This window comes from Dasypus novemcinctus, chromosome 11 (assembly GCF_030445035.2).
Source record: "Dasypus novemcinctus isolate mDasNov1 chromosome 11, mDasNov1.1.hap2, whole genome shotgun sequence".
NCBI classification, from domain to species: domain Eukaryota; kingdom Metazoa; phylum Chordata; class Mammalia; order Cingulata; family Dasypodidae; genus Dasypus; species Dasypus novemcinctus.
The window spans coordinates 88,437,135-88,460,845 of record NC_080683.1 but is presented as its reverse complement, the minus strand read 5'-3'; the positions used below and the strand labels follow the sequence as shown (position 1 = coordinate 88,460,845).

The 23,711-nt window shown below is 40.7% G+C and overlaps 1 protein-coding gene across 4 annotated transcripts in view; it reads left to right on the top strand.

Annotated features, from left to right (window-relative positions):
• LAMA4 (laminin subunit alpha 4) overlaps window positions 1-23,711 on the top strand; it is a 153,696-nt gene that overhangs the window by 42,521 nt on the left and 87,464 nt on the right. For 2 of the 4 annotated variants that reach the window (XM_071218633.1, XM_058307300.2), the window contains 4 exons: window positions 8,517-8,641; window positions 14,102-14,182; window positions 20,493-20,707; window positions 22,649-22,723. In XM_071218633.1, the coding sequence (XP_071074734.1) occupies window positions 8,517-8,641; window positions 14,102-14,182; window positions 20,493-20,707; window positions 22,649-22,723 (496 nt within the window). Of the gene's footprint in view, window positions 1-8,516; window positions 8,642-14,101; window positions 14,183-20,492; window positions 20,708-22,648; window positions 22,745-23,711 lie in introns of all 4 variants that reach the window. The other 2 variants (XM_004455854.5, XM_058307301.2) reach the window with 2 other exon arrangements.

Sequence of the window (23,711 nt, the reverse complement as noted above, 5' to 3'; positions counted from 1 at the left end):
CTGCTATGGCGATGTTCACTCCACCTCTAAATTGAGAGGGGTCTTATATCCCACATGGCTGATGGATGGGATTTTCCTGCTTGCAGTAGACTCTCAGTTCCCTGGTGTGGTGGTTGACCATCCTCACCTCCCTGTTAGCTGACCTGGGTAAGTCCAATGAACTGGAAAGTAGGTGTTGCAACTCTGCTGAGGCTCAGGGCCCAACTGGCACATGGACAGTCCAGAGATTCAAGTCTCCCAAGCATACACCAATCCCAGTGCCAACCACAGGTTCCTTAAAAGTGGCAGAAGCATGTGTAGAGAGGTCACATCTGAGTACAACTCCATCACACTCAGGAGCACAAATTCTAAAGTAGAGCCCACGGGCAAGGCACTGAACCCAAGAGCCATCTGCCATGACCATAGGACCTGAGTGTCTGTGTAGCCCTCAGGAGCACCAGTAGCTGGGGTTGTATCTACTTTGGCTGTCTCTGAGATCCTGCTGAGATGTGCATAAGCATGACCCCTGTGATGACCTCCCAACTCATTTTGAAGTCTCTTAGCCATATAAATTCATTTGTCTTTACCATTTTCCCCTTTTATTCAAGGTCTTTTTCTAGTTGCATCACCAGCTGGTACATGATAGTAATCCCTCGGTGCCAGGGAAGCTCATCCCTGGGAGTCATGTCCCACACTAGGGGAAAGATAATGAATTTACATGCTGAGTCTGGTTTAGAGAGTAGCCACATTTGAACAACATGGAGCCTCTCAGGAGGTAACTCTTAGGCACCCTGCAGCTCTAGGCCTAATTGAAATTTCAAGCACACAGGCTCACATGCATAGTCATTAATCAAGGGCCCATCATTGGACCATCCTTCTTCACTGGTCTTTGCCCTTGTACTTGGGGGATTGTTGCTGTTCCATTGGGGAATGCAACAGAGCTCCCCAGGATGGGAACTCAGCCTTCCCTCAGTTGTCATGTAAAACTCTACCCACAGGAGTTAAAAATGCTGTTTGACCTAAATTAAGGGGGAAATGGAAAGGACAAATGAGTTTATGTGGCTATGAGTCTCTAAAAAAGAGTCTGGAGGTTGTCAGAAGGATTGCCCTTATGCACACCTGAGCAGTCTCAGAGACAGATAAAGTAGATACAACCCCAGGTATTGGTTCTTTTGAGGGCTAAAGAGACCCACAGGTTCTATGGTCATGGCAGATGGAGTTCACTGCCATGTCAGTTGGCCCTTCTTTGGAGTTGGTGTTTCTGGGTGATGGAGCTGGACTCAGATGTGATCTCTTTTCACAAGCCTTTCTGCTACTTTACTGGAATTGTAGTTGGTGCTGGGGTTTAAGATATATCTAGGGGATCTGAATCTCTGGACTGACAATATGATAGCCAGGCCCTGAGCCTCAACAGACTTCAGCTACTACACTCTGATTTATTGGACTTACCCCACTCAGCTAACATGGAGTTGAAGAATGTCAACCACCACACCATGGAGCCTAGAGTGCCTACAACTGAAAGCAGGAGGATTGCATCCAGTATCCATGTGGAATCTAAGCCTCCTCTTGACATAGATGTGGAATGGACACAACCAAGCCAAGGTCCACAGTAAGGAGGAATATAGTAAGGATTAAAGTGGACTTAATGATATTCTATTCATGAACTATTGTGGTTAATAATTGAGAAAATGTGGCATTGGTGTGGAAAAAGTGGCCATGATGGCTGATGGGTGTGGGGAATGGGCGGAGGAGATGAGATGTGGAGGCATTTTCGGGACTTGGAGTTGTCCTGGGTGGTGCTGCAGGGACAATTTCCGGACATTGTATATCCTCCCATGGCCCACTGGATGGAACGTGGGAGAGTGTGGGCTATGGTGTGGACCATTGGCCATGGGGTGCAGCGATGCCCAGAGATGTACTCACCAAATGCAATGGATGTGTCATGATGATGGGGGGAAATGTTACTGTGGGGGGAGTGGTGGGGTGGGGGCAGTGGGGGTGAATGGGGACCTCATATTTTTTTAATGTAATATTTTTTTAAATGAATAAATAAAATAAAATTAAATTAAATTTTTAAAAATCTCTACCCACTATGACAATACCCAATGAATATATGAACATATCTCTATACCCAACATGCATGCCCTGGAGAACTCCTTCCTACCCATGCATCCCCCATCAATGATACCCCACACCAGGGCTCCCATCCTGCCATAGATGAAACCCCGTGATCCAAAAGTTCTTCAAAAATGAAGTCTAATATATTGACAAAGTCAATTAATAGGAAAATGAAATAGTAATGATAGGTTTAAAGATTAAAAATGGAATACATAATAATTTAGAAAAACTAAAATAAAGTAAAAAATAAATTGGGGTATTAAAAATATGAAAAATATCATTAAAAATTTTTTGACGTTTTGCTTTTCATCATTGTAATAAGTCCCAATAGCTTTTAAGTAGCTCTTTTCTTGATTCAGTGCTTGCCCTGTTACTGAAGTCCTTTTCAACTGTTTTCTGGAGTTTTCAGAAAGTTGTTTCTGCCAGTTCTTGCTCTTTGTTCAAAGCTTCAGTGCACTGAAGTATCTCACTCTGCTATCTTGGTCCTTTAGGTTCCTATTGATTAAAGGATTGTTTTGGTTATTGGTTTCAATTATCTATTTAATAGTGTAAGACACTATTCTAGACTCCAGGTTAAGTGGCTCCCACTGTGTGGACTTAAGGGGTATAGAAACAAAGTACTTACTTGAAAATGCTTGTGGACATTGCTGATGTCATGAAGCTCAAGGTACTGGATCACAGGCTCTTTAGAAACACATACAGAACCCCTATCTGTTCAGTGACAACCAAATGAAAAATAAGAGATTCCATCATTTCAGGAAAAAAAATTATTAATCTGAATCAAAGAGCTGCAAAAATATAACTGGATTCTAGAGGGAAGCACATCAAACTGTTAAATGTTCACATCAGACTGGTGGAAATATATATATGGATTTTCATTTTCTTCCTTTCACTTTAGAGGACACCTGCCCAAATTTTTTACAACTGCTTGTGTAATTTTATAATTAAAAAGATATTAACTATAAAATTAATTCATGGACTTCTACCCCACCCTAAGTGCAATGGAGAAGGGAAGTAATCCAATATATTGAAGGCTAATAAATTTTTATTAGTCTCAAAGCCTATCTAAAAGCCTATTCAGGAAAGCAAAGATATTATATCTCTAATTTCTGCAGACACTAGACTTTAACTTATGGTTTTCAAACTCCCCTTTATTATGTGAGTAAGGCAGGTACCAACTATGAAAGTTTCTATAAGATGAAGCATGTATGATCAATAAAACACCACACCTAGTTGTCTAAGAGCAAGAAGAAATCATGTGTAGAGACTTCTTGTTCCTGTTTTACTTTCAGCTCTAAAATTGGTATCTAGATCTAATGCACAATCCTTACATTAATATTTTGACAAGTTTTCAATCTATTGTAAACTTGAAAGAACATTAAAATTTTCAAATAGTGATCAATTTGGTTCCATGCAAGTTCTGAGACAAAGTCAGAAAAATTCACATCCAAAGACTCCTACGGATGAATAGCTCAGTGGAGTCCCTGCTGCTTTATGCCCTCAACCCAAGAATATGATTGGAACTGAATGCAGAGAATAAGTTCTCTATGCATTGTTAGTCTTTCCTCTCCTCAACCCCAGACTTGTTCCTCCTCTTATATTTCCACATCAATTAATGACAGCACCATTCTGCCAATACCCCCCCCCATGCTTAGATTTCTTAGATTCTTCATCAACTACTTTTTTTTTCTCTTCCCCATCACTGAATTTGAAACAAAATCCTGCCAACTCAACCTCTTTCCTATGAATGACCACTGCCTTAATTTATACCCCCAGCATCCATCCCCAACCACTGCCAGAGCCTCTCAACTACTAATCCTTAACCCAAGACTCTCCTTCCTTAATACGTCTTTCACACTAGACATGGAGATACCTTGCAAAAACACAACCTGATGAAGGCATTGCCCTTTCTAAAATCTTAAGGAGTTTCTGCTCCAGTCATACTGAGCTTCTCTTTGGTACCTAAACATGCTCTGTATTTTCACACTCTGTACCTGAAATTGTGTTCACCTCTCCTCTACTTGAGATTTCTTGCTTATCCTTCAAGGCCTAATTGCCATTTTCATTAAGCCCTCTCCAGCTTTCCCAGGAAGAGTTCAAAAGTTGCCTTTCCCTCCTTTTATTAGTCAAGGTTCTGTAGGGAAAGAATTGAGAGAAGATATCTGTCAATAATATGAGATATTACAAAATTGTCTCATGCAGCTATGTGAATGCACAAGTCCAAATTCCATAGGGCAGGCTGCAAGCTGGGAGCTTCGATGAAGGTTTTTGATGAATTCTCCAGGAGAATGGCTAGCTGAAGTGGAGATGGGAATTTTCTCTTCTGACTGCTGAAATCATCACTTCTCCTTTTAAGGCCTTAAACTGATTGGATGAGACTTCTCTCATTGCTGAAGACAATCTCCTCAGTTGATTGTGGATGTAATCAGCCATTGATGCAATCAACTTACTAATGATTTAAGTCCATGAAATGTCCTCATAGTAACAATTAGGCCAATGCTTGCTTAACCAAACAACCACACACCATTCCCTGGCCACTTTGATATGGGAGCCTAAACATTACACTCCTTTTTGTCCCATAGCAGGTATGTAGTTTATGCACAATTATAGTACCTGGCACTCCATATTATTCTTCATTTACTTCTCTGTTTCCTTCGCAAGACTGTGAGTTACTCAAAAGCAGGAACTGCATCTTCATTTTTAGTTCAAACACTGGCTCACTGTCTATCATGATATCAGCTTACTCCAGGTTTGTTAAGTGAATGAATAAATTGATTAATAAAATGATAAACTAAATGCAAAATCTAATAATTTTATAAATTATGAGACACTTAGGTCATGCCTTTGTTGCATTAAAACAGGCTGTCTTGTTTTGCTTGAGACTGAGGCTTGGGCCCTGCGGAGTAACTAGTAAACCATGTTACTTGCACAATACAGATTTCTATCTAGACACCTGCTCCTTACAGCATAGTCCAGACGAGCAGCATAGGCAACACATAAGAGTGTTAGAAATACAGAGTCTCAGGCCCCACTCCAGGTCTACTGAATCAGAAGCCGCTTTCTAACAAAAGTCCCAGGTGATTTGTATGCACACTGAAGCTTGAGAAGCATTCATCTAGATAAGACATCAGTTCTCAAACTTTTTGGTCTCGGGACCCCTTTTCGCTCTTAAAAATTATTGACAAAAACAAAGAGATTTTATTTGTGCAGATTGTATCTGTTGATATGTACTGTATTTGAAATTTAGATTGAGAGATTTTTATAAGATTTATTCATTAGTTCATTTAAAAATAATAATAATAAGCCATTGCATGTTAACATAAATCACGTGTTTTTTAAAAACATAAATGTATTTTACAACCTGAAAATATTTACAGCTGAAGCCTCATATCTGCTTCTGCATCAATCTGTGCTGATGTCATGTAGCCTCTGGAAAACTCTACCATACTCTCAGGAGAAAATGAGAGTGAAGAAGACAAATACAATCTTCGTATGATTTTGAAAATAGTTTGACCTCCCTGGGCATACTTTGAAAACCACTGATCTATATAGACTATGGCCTTGCATAAAACATGCTGAAAGCAAACAAAGGCATATCTGCTCCTTCTAGACCTTCATCATATATTATGCTGATGCTGTGGCCAAGTCAGGGAGAAAGTTGATTTCTCATGTGGAGACATAGCTGGTGCCTAAATGTCATTCCTAACACTTATCTGCAATCAGACCTCTAGCTGCAGCTTTCTTAATCACTGGCTAAAGATTCAGAATGCTGATTCCATTTTTAAGTGGGGCAACTTTTATTAAAATATAAACTTTCACCCCAACAACAAATTTGTTTATTTTTGTTAATGTTTGTTTTCTGTTTTTTTTAAATGACAAAGCATTGAAGGTAAAGAGATATTTGCAATATCAGAGTTAAAGATTCTTAGAGTGCGAAAAGAATTTCCAGGCCATGGATGCTAAATTTTCCTTTCACAGATAAGGGAAATGAGACCCAGAAGGTCGAGTGACTTGTTCAAAGTCATACAGCTAGAAAATGTGAGAAAACCCTTTCTCATTTTCTCCTGCCTCCAGCACTCTTCTCTGCCTATGCAGCTACTTACCAGAATGTGCATCAATATCCATTTTGGAATTTTATCACAAACCCTTTAGAAGGCAGATGAGAAAAGTAAGTATTTGCCCTCTGAGCATTTCCGTGTTGGGAGAGATTTAGGGCTTTGCCCTTGAGGGTAGTTGCTCCCTCATATCTATAGCGTATCTAAACCACTATGGGACAGAATCAGCATGAGCTAGTCTTTGCAGCTTAATACACACATCCAGCACGAAGAAAGACTTAACATTTTTCTTCTGCACAGATGAGGTTCATCTGTCCAACAAGGACTCAGACGAATTTGACCATGGCCTCTGAGCAGTCCTGCCACTTTGCTTATGGTTCAGATTCGTGGTAGGCAGACAATTTTGGCAAGGCTCATTGATTTTCTCCGGGATAAAAGACTGCCACCAATTTTGAGCTTGCTTTGGGTACATGTTAATTTCTTTCATTTGCTCCAGACACTAATTCACTAATTCACCCTTTCCCACTTTTTCCTTCATTTCTCTTCTCAGCAAATAATGACTGAAGTCTGGCTTCACCCAAGGTACTGTATCCAGCACTGTGAGGGAAACATGTTAACATCCCATTGCCTGCATATCACACTTCATTTTCAGAGTTTCTCACTGATAAGTCAGGCAGTCTGAACTGGCTCAAAACTCTATTCTGCTCACTACTTGTAATCACAGGCAAGATCATCCATACCTAATGGCTGATCAAATGCATAAGAGTATTCAATCAGGATAGCTTGTTCCCCCAGCAGGAGTTGCTTTCCTGTTGGCCAGTGTGCTGTACTTCATTTATAGCTCAAACTACTAGGAAAACAGTCTGTTATCTTCTAATGCAGTTGTTTTATGACTTTGTTTTGGGAAATGAACCTTTCTCCAATATTATTGGAGAAGCAATATAACATGGAAGTTAATAGCCTTGCCTCTAAAGTCAGATTGCCTGGGTTTGAATCCTACTTTTCCTAGCTACTAGCTATATGACATTTGGAAACTTACTTAACTTCTCTGTGCCTCTATCTCTCCATTTGTAAAATGGGAGAAAAATAATAACCTACCTAAGAGTTATTGTGGAAATTGAATGAGCTACTATATGTCAAATGTTTACAATAGGGGCTGGCTGTTATTTTATTCTGAACCCCAACATAGAACACAAAGAAAGGAACTAGTTGCTTTGGTTGAACAAGTGAATGGTAAAGGCTTAGAACCCAAGTCAAGAGCTCAGAGTTCAGCCTACTACTGCTCCTTCTAGCCTTCCCCAATGTTCTTCCACAGAGCACTGTTTGATAAAACGTTGTTCTGTTGACGCTCTTGTGCAAACATAATACTAAGGAAATTGCTTAAATAGGAAGATGCCCCTTAGTTGGCATTCTAATTCTAACCATATGTTTTTTCACTGATCACCCATTTATACTCTCCAGTGAATGTAATAATGAAAATATCATAGTCCTGATGCCACTGCCTTGTCTAGTCCAGTCCAGTCCAGCTGGAGAAAACTGTCAGTATACTAACACCACCACCTCTTACAGAAGGGCTTAATCCATCAGCTCAACAAGCAGCTACTGAATGCCAACTCCATTCTAGTTGATGATAACACAGGAGCAGAGTGCAGAAGCTGGGAATTGGTGATAATCGTATAATAAGGGAGGAGAAGGAAGGAGGGAGAGGGACATCAAGGAGGGCTTCCTGGAGATTTCAAGTCCTGGTGCAGATATGGAATGATGAACAGGCATTCCAAGCAGAAGGATCAGATGGCTTCATGCTTTTCTTCCTATCCTCCTCAGAACAAATGCCAGAATCATGCTAATTACAAGCTTCCTATTTTGTGTCTCACTATCCAAAAAACCAACCGTTAGGCAGAATGCTCTTTCCCTTCTACTCTATTTATGCTTCAGTCTGAGATAATTTTATTCTGCCAAGCCCATAAATTCTTTTTGCTCCCTTTGTCACAGTAAGCACCATTTCATATTCATTTCAAGTCAATAAGCCTATACTTCTAGAACATCCAGAGTTTGATCATTCTGATTACTGTTCTGAATTGAAATGAGTAACTAATGAAAAATCTCTCTGCACACAGACTCTGAAGAGAGTCCCTAAACTGCAAGTGGCCATACTAAAGTCCAGGGTGAATTCATTTGCCACTTGTCCATATACTTTAATTGACTGGGGCCAATGCGGCTTTTTTGTGCTGACCAATACACCATCTATTCTGTCAATTTAAGGCCTGGAGTCTCCTTTCTTTGCAATATTACCTGGTTCCCAGATTTGTTGTCTATAAAGTTTCTTTTGTGTCTATGCTAATGTTTCTATCTTTTGTCTCATAGCACTGCCAACGGAACACAACAGGAGAGCACTGTGAAAAGTGTCTGGATGGTTATATCGGAGACTCCATAAGGGGAGCACCCCAATTCTGCCAGCCGTGTCCCTGTCCCCTACCCCACGTGGCCAAGTAAGTCCAGAACAAAAGTGGTTTATCTGGTTTCTTCTACTGCTCATCCCCATAAGTTTGTTGCCCTATCATGAGTTCTGAGGTTTATCTACAGTCAAAACCGAGTACCTCAAGTTGAGGTGAGACCAGGAAAATATAAGAAAAGTCTTGCCCAAATGCACTTTCAGGGAAGCTTAGCACTTCCAATATAGGTGATGCTTCTGCTCCCCAAATACTGGAGTGCATCATAAGGTCAATTAAGTCACGCAAGTTTCATAAATGAGGCTATTCTTGCCTTTTCTTGATTATCCCTTGACCTACAAAGATCATATCTGGTAATGCCACAATCTCATTATAATACAGACTTTTCAGTGCTATTAATTCCTCCTGATTCTCGTGGAATAGACATTTCCTTATATATGGCAGCCAAATAGGCTTTTCGAACAAAATTAGAACACAGTAAAACACAATGCATGCTTTGGGCCAATCAACCTCATAGAAAATTACAAAAAACCTAATTCTCACTTCTGGTTGTGTTTTTACATTGTAAATAGTTAATGAGTATAGTTATACATCTTAAGGGAAACAATGGAATTCTTTTCAAGCACATAATATGGATAAATCCAGTAGTCAAGGCTAGCAGGAGCTTCATGACTGGCCGTTTTATGGGCTTGAAAAATGTCAAATTATAGAATAAAAATGGTGTTGAGGAAATAACAATGGACCTAAGTTCACATTCCAGCTTTGCCGTATAATAGCTGTGTGGTCTCAGACAAGTTACTTACTCTCACTTTCCATGGGATTTGGGGTCAGGGATCCTGGGTTCAAATCTTGGCTCCAATCCTCAATTCCTTTCTTTTCTGTGGATCTCAGCTTTATCCTTAGTAAAACAAAAATCCATGCATAAAGATTCATCTCATAGGGTTGTGAGGACTGGACCAGGATAATATGTATGGAGCATTTAGATTAGAACCTTGCACATGAAAAGATGTTTAGTAGATGTTGGTTTTACAGTATTTTTTTCCATATTTTTCCTAACATTTTTAATTTGCCTCTTCTATATGAGGCACTGTTCTAAATGTTGAAAGTAATATTTATGTAATTGACAGCTATTGTAAAGATTAAATTAAATAAGACACATAAAAAATGACTTTTTAAAAAGCCTTATGCGAACTATCTAGAACAAGCAAATTCATGGAGAGAAAGTAGATTAGAGATTAGCAAGGGTTGATGGGGGTGGAGGAATAGGGAGTTATTGCTCATAGGTACTGAGTTTCTGCTTGGGGTGATGAAAAAAATCAGTAATGGATGGTTGTGATGGTAACACACATTGTGAATATAATTAATACCACTGAATTGGTTAAAAATGGCTAACACGGGAAATTTTACATAATAAATATATGTTATCACAGTAAGTCTATTTAGAAAGCCTGAATACCTGAACCCCCACCACACAAGCGCACACCACTTACTTATAAAGAGAAAAGAGAGAGAAGATGGCAGCCAGATTTCCTTCTGATCTTTTCTTAATTGAAAACCAATATCAAAAATATTTCACCTAATAGCTTGTAGTTTGTTCAAATTCTCTGATACTCAAGTCTGTAGGCAGACATTTAACAGCACCATATTTCATTAGAAGCCATTAAACTGCCCTAGCACTTGCTTTGTGATTTTTCATGTCAAGTAATATTAATAATGTGTGCAAAATGGATGGTACTGCCAGTGAGAGTAGACAACTCAAACATGAAATGTTCTGTTCTTTCACCTAGGTGTGTTCTGGTCTGTTATCCCACTTTGCCTCATGTAGGTGTTTTCCTTCATTGTTTATTAATCTTGTGCTCTCAGACATTAGTCTTAAGCATAGCAGATGAAATGTTTAGCACACCACTCTCTTACCATGGTATAATTTTTTGGTTAAATATATTTACCTCCAACATCCTACTAATAACAGATTTTACTCATTCTCCCATATGAATAAATATGTTCTGTAGCATCATCTGCTCAGAAAAGATCTATAAGCTCTGAGCTGCGTTTCTTAAATAGTAAAAGGTGAGTTAGAAAGGCAATTCCAGATGACTCCTTCTAATTGTATTGCCCTACTTTTACATTCTTTACCCCATTCACATGACAAGATTTTCTAATTAACTTATCAGGCTTTTATGTCTTGGGAGGTGAGGTTTTTGGGACCACATTCCCTATGGCCTGAGAAGTCTGGTCTACATCCAATCAACTAATCAACTAATATTTATTGAGCACTTATTGTGTGCCATGGCATGTACTAGTTGTTAGTGACACAGAAATGAATAAAATAGTTTTCTTTAAAGAGCCGTGCTCTCGTTATAAAAGGTCAAAATATAGAAGTATTTTGAAGCTCCTACAGCAAATGACCCTCTACCTTTTGAGCCATATTATCCAGTAATTCAGCTGAGCAAGCTCTTCTGAAAGCTATTAAGTCCTTCAAGTAAATGGAGTAGGAACTTCAAACTGGATAATGAGCCTTCTGTCCAAAAAAGGAAACAGTTTCCATGGGCATCAAGGACCAACATTTCCACCATGTCTTTCTCAGTGGGTGTGAGTGGATCTTGGGCTCAGAGGAGTGGTTGAGGGACATACGGAATATGTTCCAAAGGCAGCTATATATTCACAGATAATTAAAAAGGAAGTCTCTCTAATACAGATTTGAAGTTGAAAAATCAAAACCAAAAATAGTGCCACCATAAATAACATTATGTGGGAGTGGGGAGGAGTTGCTAAGGATGTGAAATATCTGCTGCTTCTCTACGGTGGCAATGGCTCTACTACCTGAATCCTGGGGCCAAAGGGACTGACTATAAAATGGTGGGGGAAACTGTAGTCATAGAACAGGACAAATTTGCCTGGACCCTCTAAAATTCTAGCCTTTTAGAATGACCTGGCCTTACTAAATGCCCATCACCTCTTTCTGCCTTTTTTTAGAAATTCACATTACTAATTTCTTTAAAAATAAAATTGCCCAGGATCTCTATTTCAAACTCAAAAATGCACCTGTTGTGGAATCTGAATTACACTTTGAAAGATCCAATAATTGAGCATCTACACCCTGAATCTGGATTTCCAGTTACAATAGCCATATCAGAAAACAAAGAAAATAATGTTTGAGGGAGTTAAACAATCAGACAAAGAAAGTGCTGAGTCTATTTCTCTTTAAGTTCCTTAAGGGTTTCCCAAGGGTAGAAGGCTCCCTTCCACTTGGAGTGGGCGCCACAGAGGTTAGAGTGGGCTGAGAAAGGCGCAGTGTTTTCATTTCCCTAGCCAAAACCAGAATTTACCCAAATAAAGCATAAACCATTAATGCTGATGAAAAGCAAAAAAATGAACCCTTAATGGCTAGCATTGCCTCTGGGTCTCCCAACACTGAGAACCAGCAGTCACATAGTTCTTCCCAGAGGCCGTCTGTACATAGTTTATTTATTTTGGGGTTGGCCAGACATCTTCCATGTCTACCAGTAGCTATGATAATCGCTCCAATTAAGGAAAATGTCATCTGTTTCAAACAGCAGGACATCAGCTAAAGGCAGATGATTCCAGACGCCCGCAGATGTTTCAATCCTCCAAGCCATGGGCGGGTTGCTGGGTAAAATCCCTTCAAAGAAAAGATGCTTTTGAGGGTTTGTTCAAGTTTCTGGACTCTAAACTAACAGTGTTTCTTTAAGTAGGTTAAGGAGTAAGAACAAGCAAAATCAGGGTAAAAGGCCAGAGAAACGCAATTTCGTTGGAATGTTTTTACCAAACTGCTAGAGAAAATAAATTGCGGTATTGCCTTTCACTGAGAAGCACACATTGTTTCCTGGCTGATTTTATAAATGTCTTCAAACAAAGCAAACACATCCATTTGCTGTCCTCCAAAGCCCATTAAGGTAGAATTGCTGATACATGCAGGGACATGAGAGCAGCAGGTCACACTCCATTGATTGTACGGTACCTAAGCCAAAACTAATTTAGAAATCTTTACGATTTTTTTCACACCCCCTCTTGTATGCATGGATTGATGTGTCGATTTGGAATTTTCCAAACATATGGAGAGGGCTACTCCATTTCCCCTACCAGAATAATTAGGATAGTTACTTATTTTGCTGAGCCAATATTTTTTTACTACTTTTCTGTCCCATGTCCTCATTTTTATTATCTAGCAAAAGAAAGAATAGTCAAGAGGGGGAGTTCAACTGACTTGACTACTTTGACTGTGGCTCCACTTCCACTGTGGATGATATGTCTTGCTCCAGTATTTGCTTTTTGACTTTGATTAACTCAACCAGTTTCTGCACCCTGTCCCCATCTCTGAGGTACACGTGAAAGAAATTAAGGTTCTGGGGAGATTATAGACAATAGAAGGAAATGATTACTGACCTAATAGAGTGAGAGAGTTCTGATGTCCCACCCCCCCAAAAAAAGAAAACATCAACTTTCAAACATATACATGGAAAGTGGTAGGAAGGAGAAGAAATTCCCATAAAATGCTGAGATTGCAGGTAAAACTTGATTATTTCTGACCTGGAAAAATGTTATTTAGGCTTGTATTCAAATAATTAAATATCTGATGTTCTGGAAATTCCCACTGCTTCAAGCAAAAGCAATGAAGCCCCTCTATGGAAAATTAAGAAAGGTGGACTTGGGAAATGTTCCTTCCCAGTAGGGTGGCATTTTCTGCCTGGCCTGCCATTTTGATCTTTTCAAAATTTAAGACAGTCTCTGCAGTAAAATTTATTCCTAATTTTACTCTTTTAATTTTATTTCTAATTTTTTTATTAGAGCAGTTGTAGGTTTACAGAAAAACTGTGCAGAAAGTATAGAGTTTCCATATATTCCCTGCCCCCAACACACACACATTTTCTCTATTATTTTTTTTAAAGATTTATTTATTTTATTTATTTATTTCCCTTCCCCACCCCCACCCCCAGTTGTCTGTTCTTTCTCTGTGTCTATTTGCTGTGTGTTCTTCTTTGTCTGTTTCTGTTGTCAGCAGCATGGGAATCTGTGTTTCTTTTTGTTGCATCATCTTGTTGTGTCAGCTCTCCGTGTGTGCGGCACCATTCCTGGGCAGGCTGAACTTTCTTTCGCGCTGGGCGGCTCTCCTTGCAGGGCGTACTCCTTGCACGTGGGGCTGCCCTACCTGGGGGACACCCCTGGGTGGCACGGCACTCCTTGCGCACATCAGCACTGCTCATGGGCCCGCTCCACACAGGTCAAGGAGGCCCCAGGTTTGAACCGCGGACCTCCCATGTGGTAAGCGGATGCCGTAACCACTGGGCCAAGTCCGCGTCCCCATTTTCTCTATTATTAACACTTTGCATTAATGTGGCATCTTTGTTACAATCGATGAAGCAATATTATTATACTTATGTTATTAACCATAGTCCATAATTTACATTATGGTTGACTCTGTGTTTTACAGGTCTATGGTTTTTTTTTTTTATTTTTATTGTAGTTCTTTTGCAATTCTAGTTTTGCAGATTCCTGCTATAGGAAAAATGGAGCTGTTCGATGTATTTGTAAAGAAAATTATGCTGGACCCAACTGTGAAAGGTAAGATATTAAATTTTTCTATTTTCTGTGTGGGACTAAGGAAGCTTTCTGTTTCTTGCACACAACAGCTCTGCCATACACTTTCATTCAGTAGGTCTTTAAGTGTGTATTTAAGGGGTAGGGGTGGGAAACCACATCTCAGAACCCTTGGGGAGCTTTCCCCAAATCCTATTGCCTCCCAGATACACACATCATTTAGTATAAAGGTACCGGGAAGGAGGAAATTGAACATGAGTATTTTGAAAAGATTCTCTAGATGGGTCTGATAACACTCCCCTCTCCCTCCACCATTACTACAATTAATATTTCCAAAAAAAAATGATTTAAAAAAATGAAAAGAGTGAGGCTTCCTTGGTAAGTGAAAAGTGAATCTTCTATCAGTCAATAGAGCAACAGATTGAAAAAAAAGCACGAACCTATTATTTAACCCTTTCTTTATACCATCTTCTTCCCTGCAAATTAATCAAATTCTATGAGGGTTTGAATTTTCTAAGTCACCATTTGGTATTTACACACAAAAGTCCTTTTTAAATCTCTCTGGACTTCGCTCAAATGAGAGGCTTTGGCGACTGAGGATGCAAGCCTTCCCACTGAACGTTTCCTGGGAACAACATTTCGCATTCTCTCCACCTTATCAGCTATTCAGTTTTCTAAGTAAAGTGACTTTTCCGAACAGAGTCTAACAGTAAGGCCTTCTTATTTTTAATAGAAATATCATTGACATTGTCCTCACCATTGTGTTACGCAGCTAAATGATGTGTGGTGCCCTGAAAACAGAGAAGACAAAGCCGGGAGATACTAATCAAACATCTAGTTGAACATCTGTAGTGCGCTGACCTCGAGACATATTCACAGCTGCACCCACAACTCAGGCTGGGGCTTAAAACTGGAGCTTAAATTAAGTGATCTCACTTCCAAAGGAAACATTCTCCATCTCTCAAAGAAGAGTTCTGGAGCTCTTAAAATGACTATAGTGTCTATGATACAAAGAAAATCTCTACACAGATGGCGTTATTACTATGCTCATTACCTGTGCAAAACTGTGGATAAGTCCTACACTAAAATGATTATGGATTTCCCTCCCACTCCCCCTTTTCTTTTTTTTAACTTTAAGGACAGAGGGAAAGAGAGAGCTGAGGGCCCACATGAATTTCATCCAGATGGAGGTGATACAGATTATCAAATTATCTTCTGTTGATTACTGTTGCAACACATTCGTTCTATATTTCCTTCCTTAGGAACATAGGAGCACAAGGCACCTGATTTACTTCTGGTCTGACTTAGTGGGGACCTGGGAGGAGTGTTAATCAGCCGTGGACGGAGATTTTTTTCTCGGTGTCTGAGCTTAAACTCAGTTTAGTCTGGTAACAACTGAGCCGTGTTACCAACTCATGATTGTTCAATGGTCCTGTGAATGGGAGTTAATGGCCTTACACTGGTCCCTGCTGACCAAATGCAGGCCTTCCGAGAGGGGAAGTAACCTAGGCCCCCACAGGCTCAGGCCTGCGAAATAGCACAGGGGTGCAGACAAGGACTCTGTCAGAACAGAGAGGGGGCCTGGCAGAGGGCAGCATGCCACCTCAGACAGGGATTGTAGATGCTAAATCCCTGGCCCACACCGGTGTGTGTGGGACCTGCCATTGTGCATCTTGGCTGGGTCAGACCTGGTGCTCATCCCAGACCTGGGAAGGACAGGATCAAGGAAAGAGCTCAGGTTTGGAAAGTGGAAATAAAGTGATCACAGATCTGAGATTTCAAATTGGCCTGGCTGGGTCTGTATCCCAGTTCTGCTATTTTGTGATCCTAGGCAAGTGATCTGACCTCTCTAAGTCCCAATTCCCACATCTACGGAATGGAGAAAAGAAACATCCTATGTCATAAGACGGTTGTGAGATCATACTATAAATATGTAATATGGCACCTGCCACTTACGTGATGAAAAATTAACTGGTGACGTTACAAGTCATTGTAGCCATTGCCCGATTTCTGCCATGTGTGCCTTGAACAAGTTGGCTCATTTCCCTCAATCTCAGATTCCTTAGCTAGAAATTACGACTTTGAACTAAATACTGCCACTTATTGTTTCTTATGTCCTAGTGGACCTCATCTCTCAGGCTCCCAAGATGAGGGCATATTTTGTAAATTTTCAGATGAGAGAACCAAGGCTGGGGGAGGAGACAGGGTTCATCCGAGGTCACATTGTGACAGAGGAGAACCAACATTTGAAGTTTGGCTTAAAAATCTGGCCTCTTTCTTTGTACCCACATTGCTTTTCCCAAATATCTTCTAAAGGGCCTTCAATTTTAAACTTTAACAACTTAAGAAATCGATGAGCCTCTGTATGTGGGAGAACACATATTGTCAGGTACTAGATTCCCTTTGATAGGAGGCTGCATCTGCAAAAAGGGATGGAAGTAAACTTCTAAGGATTTTCATCTATACAGGGTCAGGACCGCTTCCAGCAATTTTTCCTGCTCCTTCTCATTCTCTCTTCTGTCCACCCTCCCTCATACCCTACTCCTTTTAAAGGGAACATATGGAGGTCTTTTATACAAAAAATTAAACTCGTAATCCAGGGGACTCTTCCTCAAAATGGAAATCACCCTATCATGTCTTCTCCATAAACTCAAGCATATCACTGGAGGAGGGGGGCATGCAAACAGCAGGGTCTCTTGGCCCCAAGAAATGTGGAGGCCAGAGAACAACCCTGGAAAGCATTCATTATAAAGCAGACAAAAGTACATGCCAAATAGAAGGACAAGCAAAGGCTAGTCAGGAGGATAGTGAATGGAGTGATCTCTTTGCCACAGAGGAGCAGGGTCATCCCAGAGGAGGTGACCTGAACGCCTTTTGATTTGTGTTTGACCCTGGGAATACACTAACAGGTTGTTTCTGTTTTGAGTTTAACAGTCAAGTTGTTAAGTTGTCCAAGTTAAGCTTATCCTTTGAATGCATGTATGAACTTGGTCCTCATCACAAGAGCTTTTCATAATATGCACCTGATTTGTGTGATTATCTGTTTCATACAAAAATAAATATTAGTCCAAGCCAAGAACACTCTGGGTGCTTCTCTGCTTAGAGATCATTTCATCAAGCAGTGGTTCTCAAATCTGGCTGCAGTGAACATTACCTGGAAACCTGTAGATTCCTGAGGCTCTCTCCACCTGTGTCCCCCTGTAAACGAACTGCTTGGAGCAAGGCCTGAGAATCCAAGTTCTGACTTCCCATTACTGCTCTTTAATATAATACAGTGCTTCTCAGCCTGCAGCCTGGGAATCAAACCCCCGGGGTCCTCAAAAATATTCGTGGAGGCTCATAGGTTCTCAATACATTTTCTTCTTAATTTTGCATTTGATTTCAATGATAATCTTAAAAAACTTTAATCAAAACATGTTCTGGACCTTCTATAGTACCACTTTCTAGAGAGGGAGATCTGCCTCAAAACTAAGGAGAAAATAACAGGGCGGACTTTGGGTCAACGACATATTACCCACAACTGGAGGCTGAATGGCATTCAAGTCACACTGTAAAAACAGCAATTCCACAAAGACAATGGGTCATCACACAGTCCATGACAAAAAATGCACATTGAACTTAGAAGGACCTATACCACACTCATGTTGCACATGATCCATTCGGTTGCAACAAAATAACATCATCTATATCCTGAAATTAATGCTGTTAAATTGAATTTAATTTCTTTTATACTTCTGTCTGTGTTTTAATTGGAACTTTGTATGTAAATTTCACATGCTCATTCTGTAAAATCTGTAGGGGTCTGAAGTTTGGACTATGACTTCAGAGGTACCTCTCAACGTAACACTAAATGGTGTTCTTGAAACTCAGAGCAACTCAAAGTAGATTTCCACTGTGACTGAGATCCTGACTTACAGAATAGAGAATTTGGTTGTGATCTTGTGGATGATGAGTGGACAATCTAAAGAGATCAAATACAGTGGAGTTAGATGGAGAAAAGAAAGTAGCAGGCACCTGGCCTCTGCTAACTTGAGCAAATCCCTTCTCCCCCAGACCTCAGGATTCCCGGTTACATATTGAGGTGGCAGATCTGAGTCGCATTTTGCTGGACCTAACAGTTCCCTCTTTGGTGGACTATAGCAAAGGAGAAAAAGCCAATCCAGCCTGGTGTCCCACAGAGGAATAATTTGTGCTGGCTTGAGGACCTGAGGGTCTGTAAACCTGAGGTTCAGACACATGAGAAACTGTGAATAACAGCCCATTAAATATCTTCTCTTGGGGCATTTCTTTGTGGGTTGTGCAATGTTTTCACTCATCCTGATCTTTTTAATCAACCTCTATTTCTCAAGTCCAAAATACTCTGTACAATTATATTTATTTCCTGTTATTTCAGAGCATGTATTTTCCCTCACCCTAGCCCCGCGCCCACCCCTCCCCGTGGTTTACATAAAATGAACATGAATTGTCACTCAGTTGTGTTAATTCACTCATCCAAGTATAGCAGCAGCAGTGTGGTCCAGGGTGGAGCAAAGGAAAGCACGTCAGGGTCAGAAGATCGGGGCCTTGCCCTGTGAATTCCTAGCCCAGTGGTGCTAGAAAACCCAAGTAACCCTCAGCCCGAGAAAGCCAGGCTTGCATGGCCTACCTCCCAGGTGGCTGTGGTGAAAGTGTATGCAAACTAGGAGATACAATCCAACAAAGAATATAAAAACTGAGCATGCACCATCATTACAACTACACAGAAAAAGTGGCAACATGGGAACAAAGGCTGGCAGGACAGACACAAAATATTTAACAGTGATTCTGTTAGGAGCCTGGGATTATGAGTGTAGTTTCTTTCACTTCTCTAGTTTCCAAATGTTCCAAATCCTGATTCTCTTACTTTAAACAGAGGCCTTTAAAAACATGGCATCATTATTTGCGGCCAAGTCTTGTTGATTTCTTTGGAAAGCTCTCCCTTCCTTTCCACTCCCAAGGCCACGTCTCGACCCAGGCACTCTGTGCCCCACCCAGGTCCCCCATTCCAGCCAGCAGTCCATCCTGCACTCTGATGCCAAAACTGGCTTCTTTCACCACCACTTCCCAAGACCTTCCCTGGCTCGCTCTTTCTCTCTCACACCAAAACGAATTCCTCTACCTGACCTGAAATCCTGTTATGGTGTTGCCCGCACATTCCTTCCAGCCACACCCAGCAAGTTCCTTTGGCTCCAGTTAGCCGGTCTTCTCCACTAGCGTAGGGCCCACACCAGAGGAGCGTCCCCAGGCAGCCAGCAAACGTGTAGTTTGGCCCATACAGTAGTCATAGAAAGTTTGAGCCAATCTTTAAAAATTGAGATTTAACATAAAAATCCAAATTCCCAATTTTGTCTTCAAAGCAGGAAGCTAAGGCAGTGCAGGTCCTTCATTCCCTCCAGGCTACACCAGGGTCTCTGCCGGCCCACAGGGGGCGCCTCTGGAGAAAGTGGAGAAAGGGATTTCTTCCTCCAGGCAGCGGCGCAGCTTGGCAAGGAGAGCCAAGGCAGGTGGATTTCAGCCTCCGCTCTCCAACTCGGCCAGGCACCCTCGTCCAGGGCCCAGCTGGCATAGCCATCGGCACCAGCTCTGCCCCACAATGAATGCAATTAGGTACCTGGCTTCCCTGGTCTCACATATTTAAAACATCCAGAAGAATGGCAATCTGGACGCTAACTCTGTTTATCTCTGGTACTTTTAGCGCTGCCCACTGCTTTGAGTCCAGGCTGGTTTGGCTCAGTCTCACTCGGGAGCAGCTGAGAGTGCTACCTTTTGCTTCATTGACATGCAGAAGAGAGCATGTCTTTCTAGGACCTCAGGCCAGATCCCCGAGGGACACAGACTGAGTCATCTGGAGCTAGTCCCTTTTGGCCAGAGGAAATGCCAGGCACTGACTGGCTCAGACTTAGTTTACCTGAACAGACTTAGTTTACCTCTGGCAAGCTGGGTGGCGATGTGCCCTAATGTTTCTCTCAATAGAGGTGTTAATAATATTTTGGCCGAGACATTAGCTGTACCTTAATGTGCCTCTCATTTCAGTACACTTAGCATATCTGGCCCCACCCATCACATGCTACCAGACACCGCAGTCTTTGAGATGACCAAAAATGCCAACACCCCTGCATCTGGCAGCCTAACCAAACGGCAAGGCCTAGAACACACAGAAGTGGTTCCTTAAAGACAAAGTCTGGAAGGTGGGAGAGTGGGAATGGATTCTGGGAGGGCCATCCACAAATATCCACAATGCCTTCCTAGATAGGAAAGAAGATGAAAAGAAAGAAAAATGATGGATGCTAATTTTTAACATGTGATTCCCCTTCAGATGTGCTCCTGGTTACTATGGAAACCCCTTACTGATTGGAAGCACCTGTAAGAAATGTGACTGCAGTGGGAATTCAGATCCCAACCTAATCTTTGAAGACTGTGACGAAGTCACTGGCCAGTGTAGGAATTGCTTACGCAACACCACCGGATTCAAGTGTGAACGCTGTGCCCCTGGCTACTATGGGGATGCCAGGATAGCCAAGAACTGTGCAGGTACAGTGCTGGAAATCCAGCTGCCAGCCCACAAGTACATGATCAGTGCAGGTCCTGGGTCAATGCTGAATTTAGACGAAGGATTTATCATGGGAAAGTATTGCTAGTGCCCAATAGATCTTCCAGGGCAATACCGCATTTCAGAAATGTGCATCCCACCACCAGGGATAGATATTTTTATCAAGGCTACTACTGTAACTTAGCTCACAGGCAGGATGAACTAAGAGATGCTAACACAAATGAACTTTTATCATCTCATATTTTTCCAATTATGAGAAAAATAAGTAAATCAGACTTCCATGAATTACTTATCACTGGCCAGAGGAAAGGATAAAATCTTGCATGATTCAAATCAATTTTCTTATTCTGGAAGCAGTCTTCTCTCGGTTATGCTTGGTAATATTGATATTTCAGTGAAATGAATTAGCAAGTCAAGGGAACAAGTAAATCATCCCCCCTTTCCTCAAATTGTCAGGGTAAATATTTCAGGAATAGTCTAAAAAATCTTCTTGATCAGGCTTTTGATGGAAATGTACAAATTTTATTCATGATTTCTCCAATCTATTTGGCACATAGAGTGAAGTTCTTCAAAAGCAAAAACAAATTGCTTTCCTCAAGGAGTAATGGCAGGCCAAGATTGAGTATTTCTTACTCTTATGTGACTTTGAAGGGACAAAGGGGGAAAGAAGAGGCAACTTGCTCTTATGGCATGCTACCCCAAGAAATTCTCTCACTGAAACAGATTACTACTTGAAAAGATATTAAAAAGTAAAGAGTTCAAAATTGAAAAGGAGGCACACATGACCCACAGAAGCCAGAATAAAAGTAAGCATGCCTACGAGAAGGCAGTGTTCACAGGGGTATAACATCAAGGATGGAAGTGGGAAGATACCATTGAAATAAAAAGAGAAAGCTGTCATCAGAAAGAGTGTTGGTGAAATAAAAACTGTAGACGTTGATGCCCTACTTCTCAAAACATTTACTAAACTTATAACTACAAGATGCAGAGCACGCTTAAAAGAAGTTAACATTAGATGCGATAAAACACAATCTTGCTGAATTGTTTAATAAATTTGCATTTTGTGGAACATTAAACAGCTTAAATATAATAAATGCATGCCCCCTGAAGCTAATTTTTTATGATTATTCCAGAAAGGTAAGTGGTAGGGAAAAATGCGCAATTGTATTCCAGCTTAGGAATTCCTTTTTAAATATTACAAATTAAGTTCCACTCAGAAACAGTATTTAATGGACAGTCTAATAAGGTTGGGATCTTGTTTTAGTTTTTAGAAAGGCATTATTGAAAATAATCAGATTAATTGTGGACTCTCTGGACTTCTAAATTTGTGTAGATATGTTCCTAATTCTTTCCACAATATTATTCCAAGCTATCCCACTGATAGCTATAATTTTAAGTATGGATGCAGTGGTTTGTCTTACCAAGGGTCAAATGCCGTGGGAGCCAAGAATTGCTCCTGGACCTCCTCCCTCACTCCTCTGTGCTCACCCACTCACACCTGGCAAAGATCAGCCCTGGAGTTGGATTAAAGTGGAGAATCAGCCTGTGATGAAAGGATGATTTCCAGTTAAATGATGGACTCCATGATCATTTAGTACCTTGTGAAATTTTTCAGGATCTTTTTGGACTAAAGCAGCTGCTAGGTCAAGTCAGAATCCCAAAGAGTTGGAAGAGGAATCCTAGAGAATTTAGATTCTCTTTTGCCCCAGGGTGACCTTTGAAAATCTCACTGGGCTGGGACTTACTTGGATGAGGGCCTGATCTCTATATCATAGATTCCACACCCTTTTAAGGAAGAATATCATTAATCCTCCTTGAACAATTATATACTTAGAACTAGTATTTCTAGAGACCTTGGAAACATTGCCATATTTTAAGCATTAAGAAATGAATCTCTAATCTCTTGCTTTTGTTTCCCACAGAATGCAACTGTGGGGGAGGCCCGTGTGACAGTGTAACCGGAGAATGCTTGGAAGAAAGTTTTGAACCCCCTACAGGCATGGACTGCCCAACCATAAGTAAAAATAACACTACACGATTGACTAACCCCACTTTCTCTAATGTACTGCAGGTGTGGGATTAAGAAGAGCTATGCAATTTCTCTCCCTCTCTCTCTAGAGGCTGCCTGAGTCCCGCCCCTGGTTTTAACCTTGTCTGTGCCTCAACCAACTGGACCGTGCGCAAAAGACACTTGGCGGGCCGGTAGATTTCATTAGGCAACTAGGTGGTCTATGTTTAAATAGCTCCATTTTAGAAAACGTATTTTATCAAGTCTTTTGAGTTCAGCATCTTACCTAGTGGGTAAAGGCAATGTTTGAAACATAATTCCTAAGAACAGAGCCATTGTAGCTTCTTTTTTAAATAGTACCTCTGAAGGTCCTTGGATAATCTGATGTACCAACAATTCTTAACAACACCTGGGGAAACTGAGATACCAAGAGACTTAAGTGACTTTTCCCAAATCACTCCAAATCTGAAGTGAAATCAGAAAGAAAATATTCAGACCTTATGAAATGGAGCTATCTTCTCTCTTTCCTGAATTTCTCTGTCACTCATGATAGTCAAATCATGAGCAGTTATATGAGGAACAAAACTCATGGTTTAAAGACTGTTTTAATATTAGGCACCCTCTCTATCAAACAAAATTATCTTGGCCTCTCAGCCCCTCTGGGTACAAGAAATTAATACTGTTCTACCAATAAATTCAAGAAGGTCTTCATACCTTAGAACATGGAAGAGGATGGGAAGTATGACAGGGCACAATTTACACGCCAACAGAATGGGTGGTCACCTAGGCAAGGACATTCAAGGACATTGAGATGTTAGTATCTCCTTCAGCAGCCTGATATGCTTATTCCCTTGAGAGAGCATACAAGAAAGACCATGTTAAACTTTATAAAACAAATTAACCTATGAACAATCATATAACATATTAACCTGTTAACAACCATTAACACTTTAGCTCCATTTATTAGTTCTCTAGAA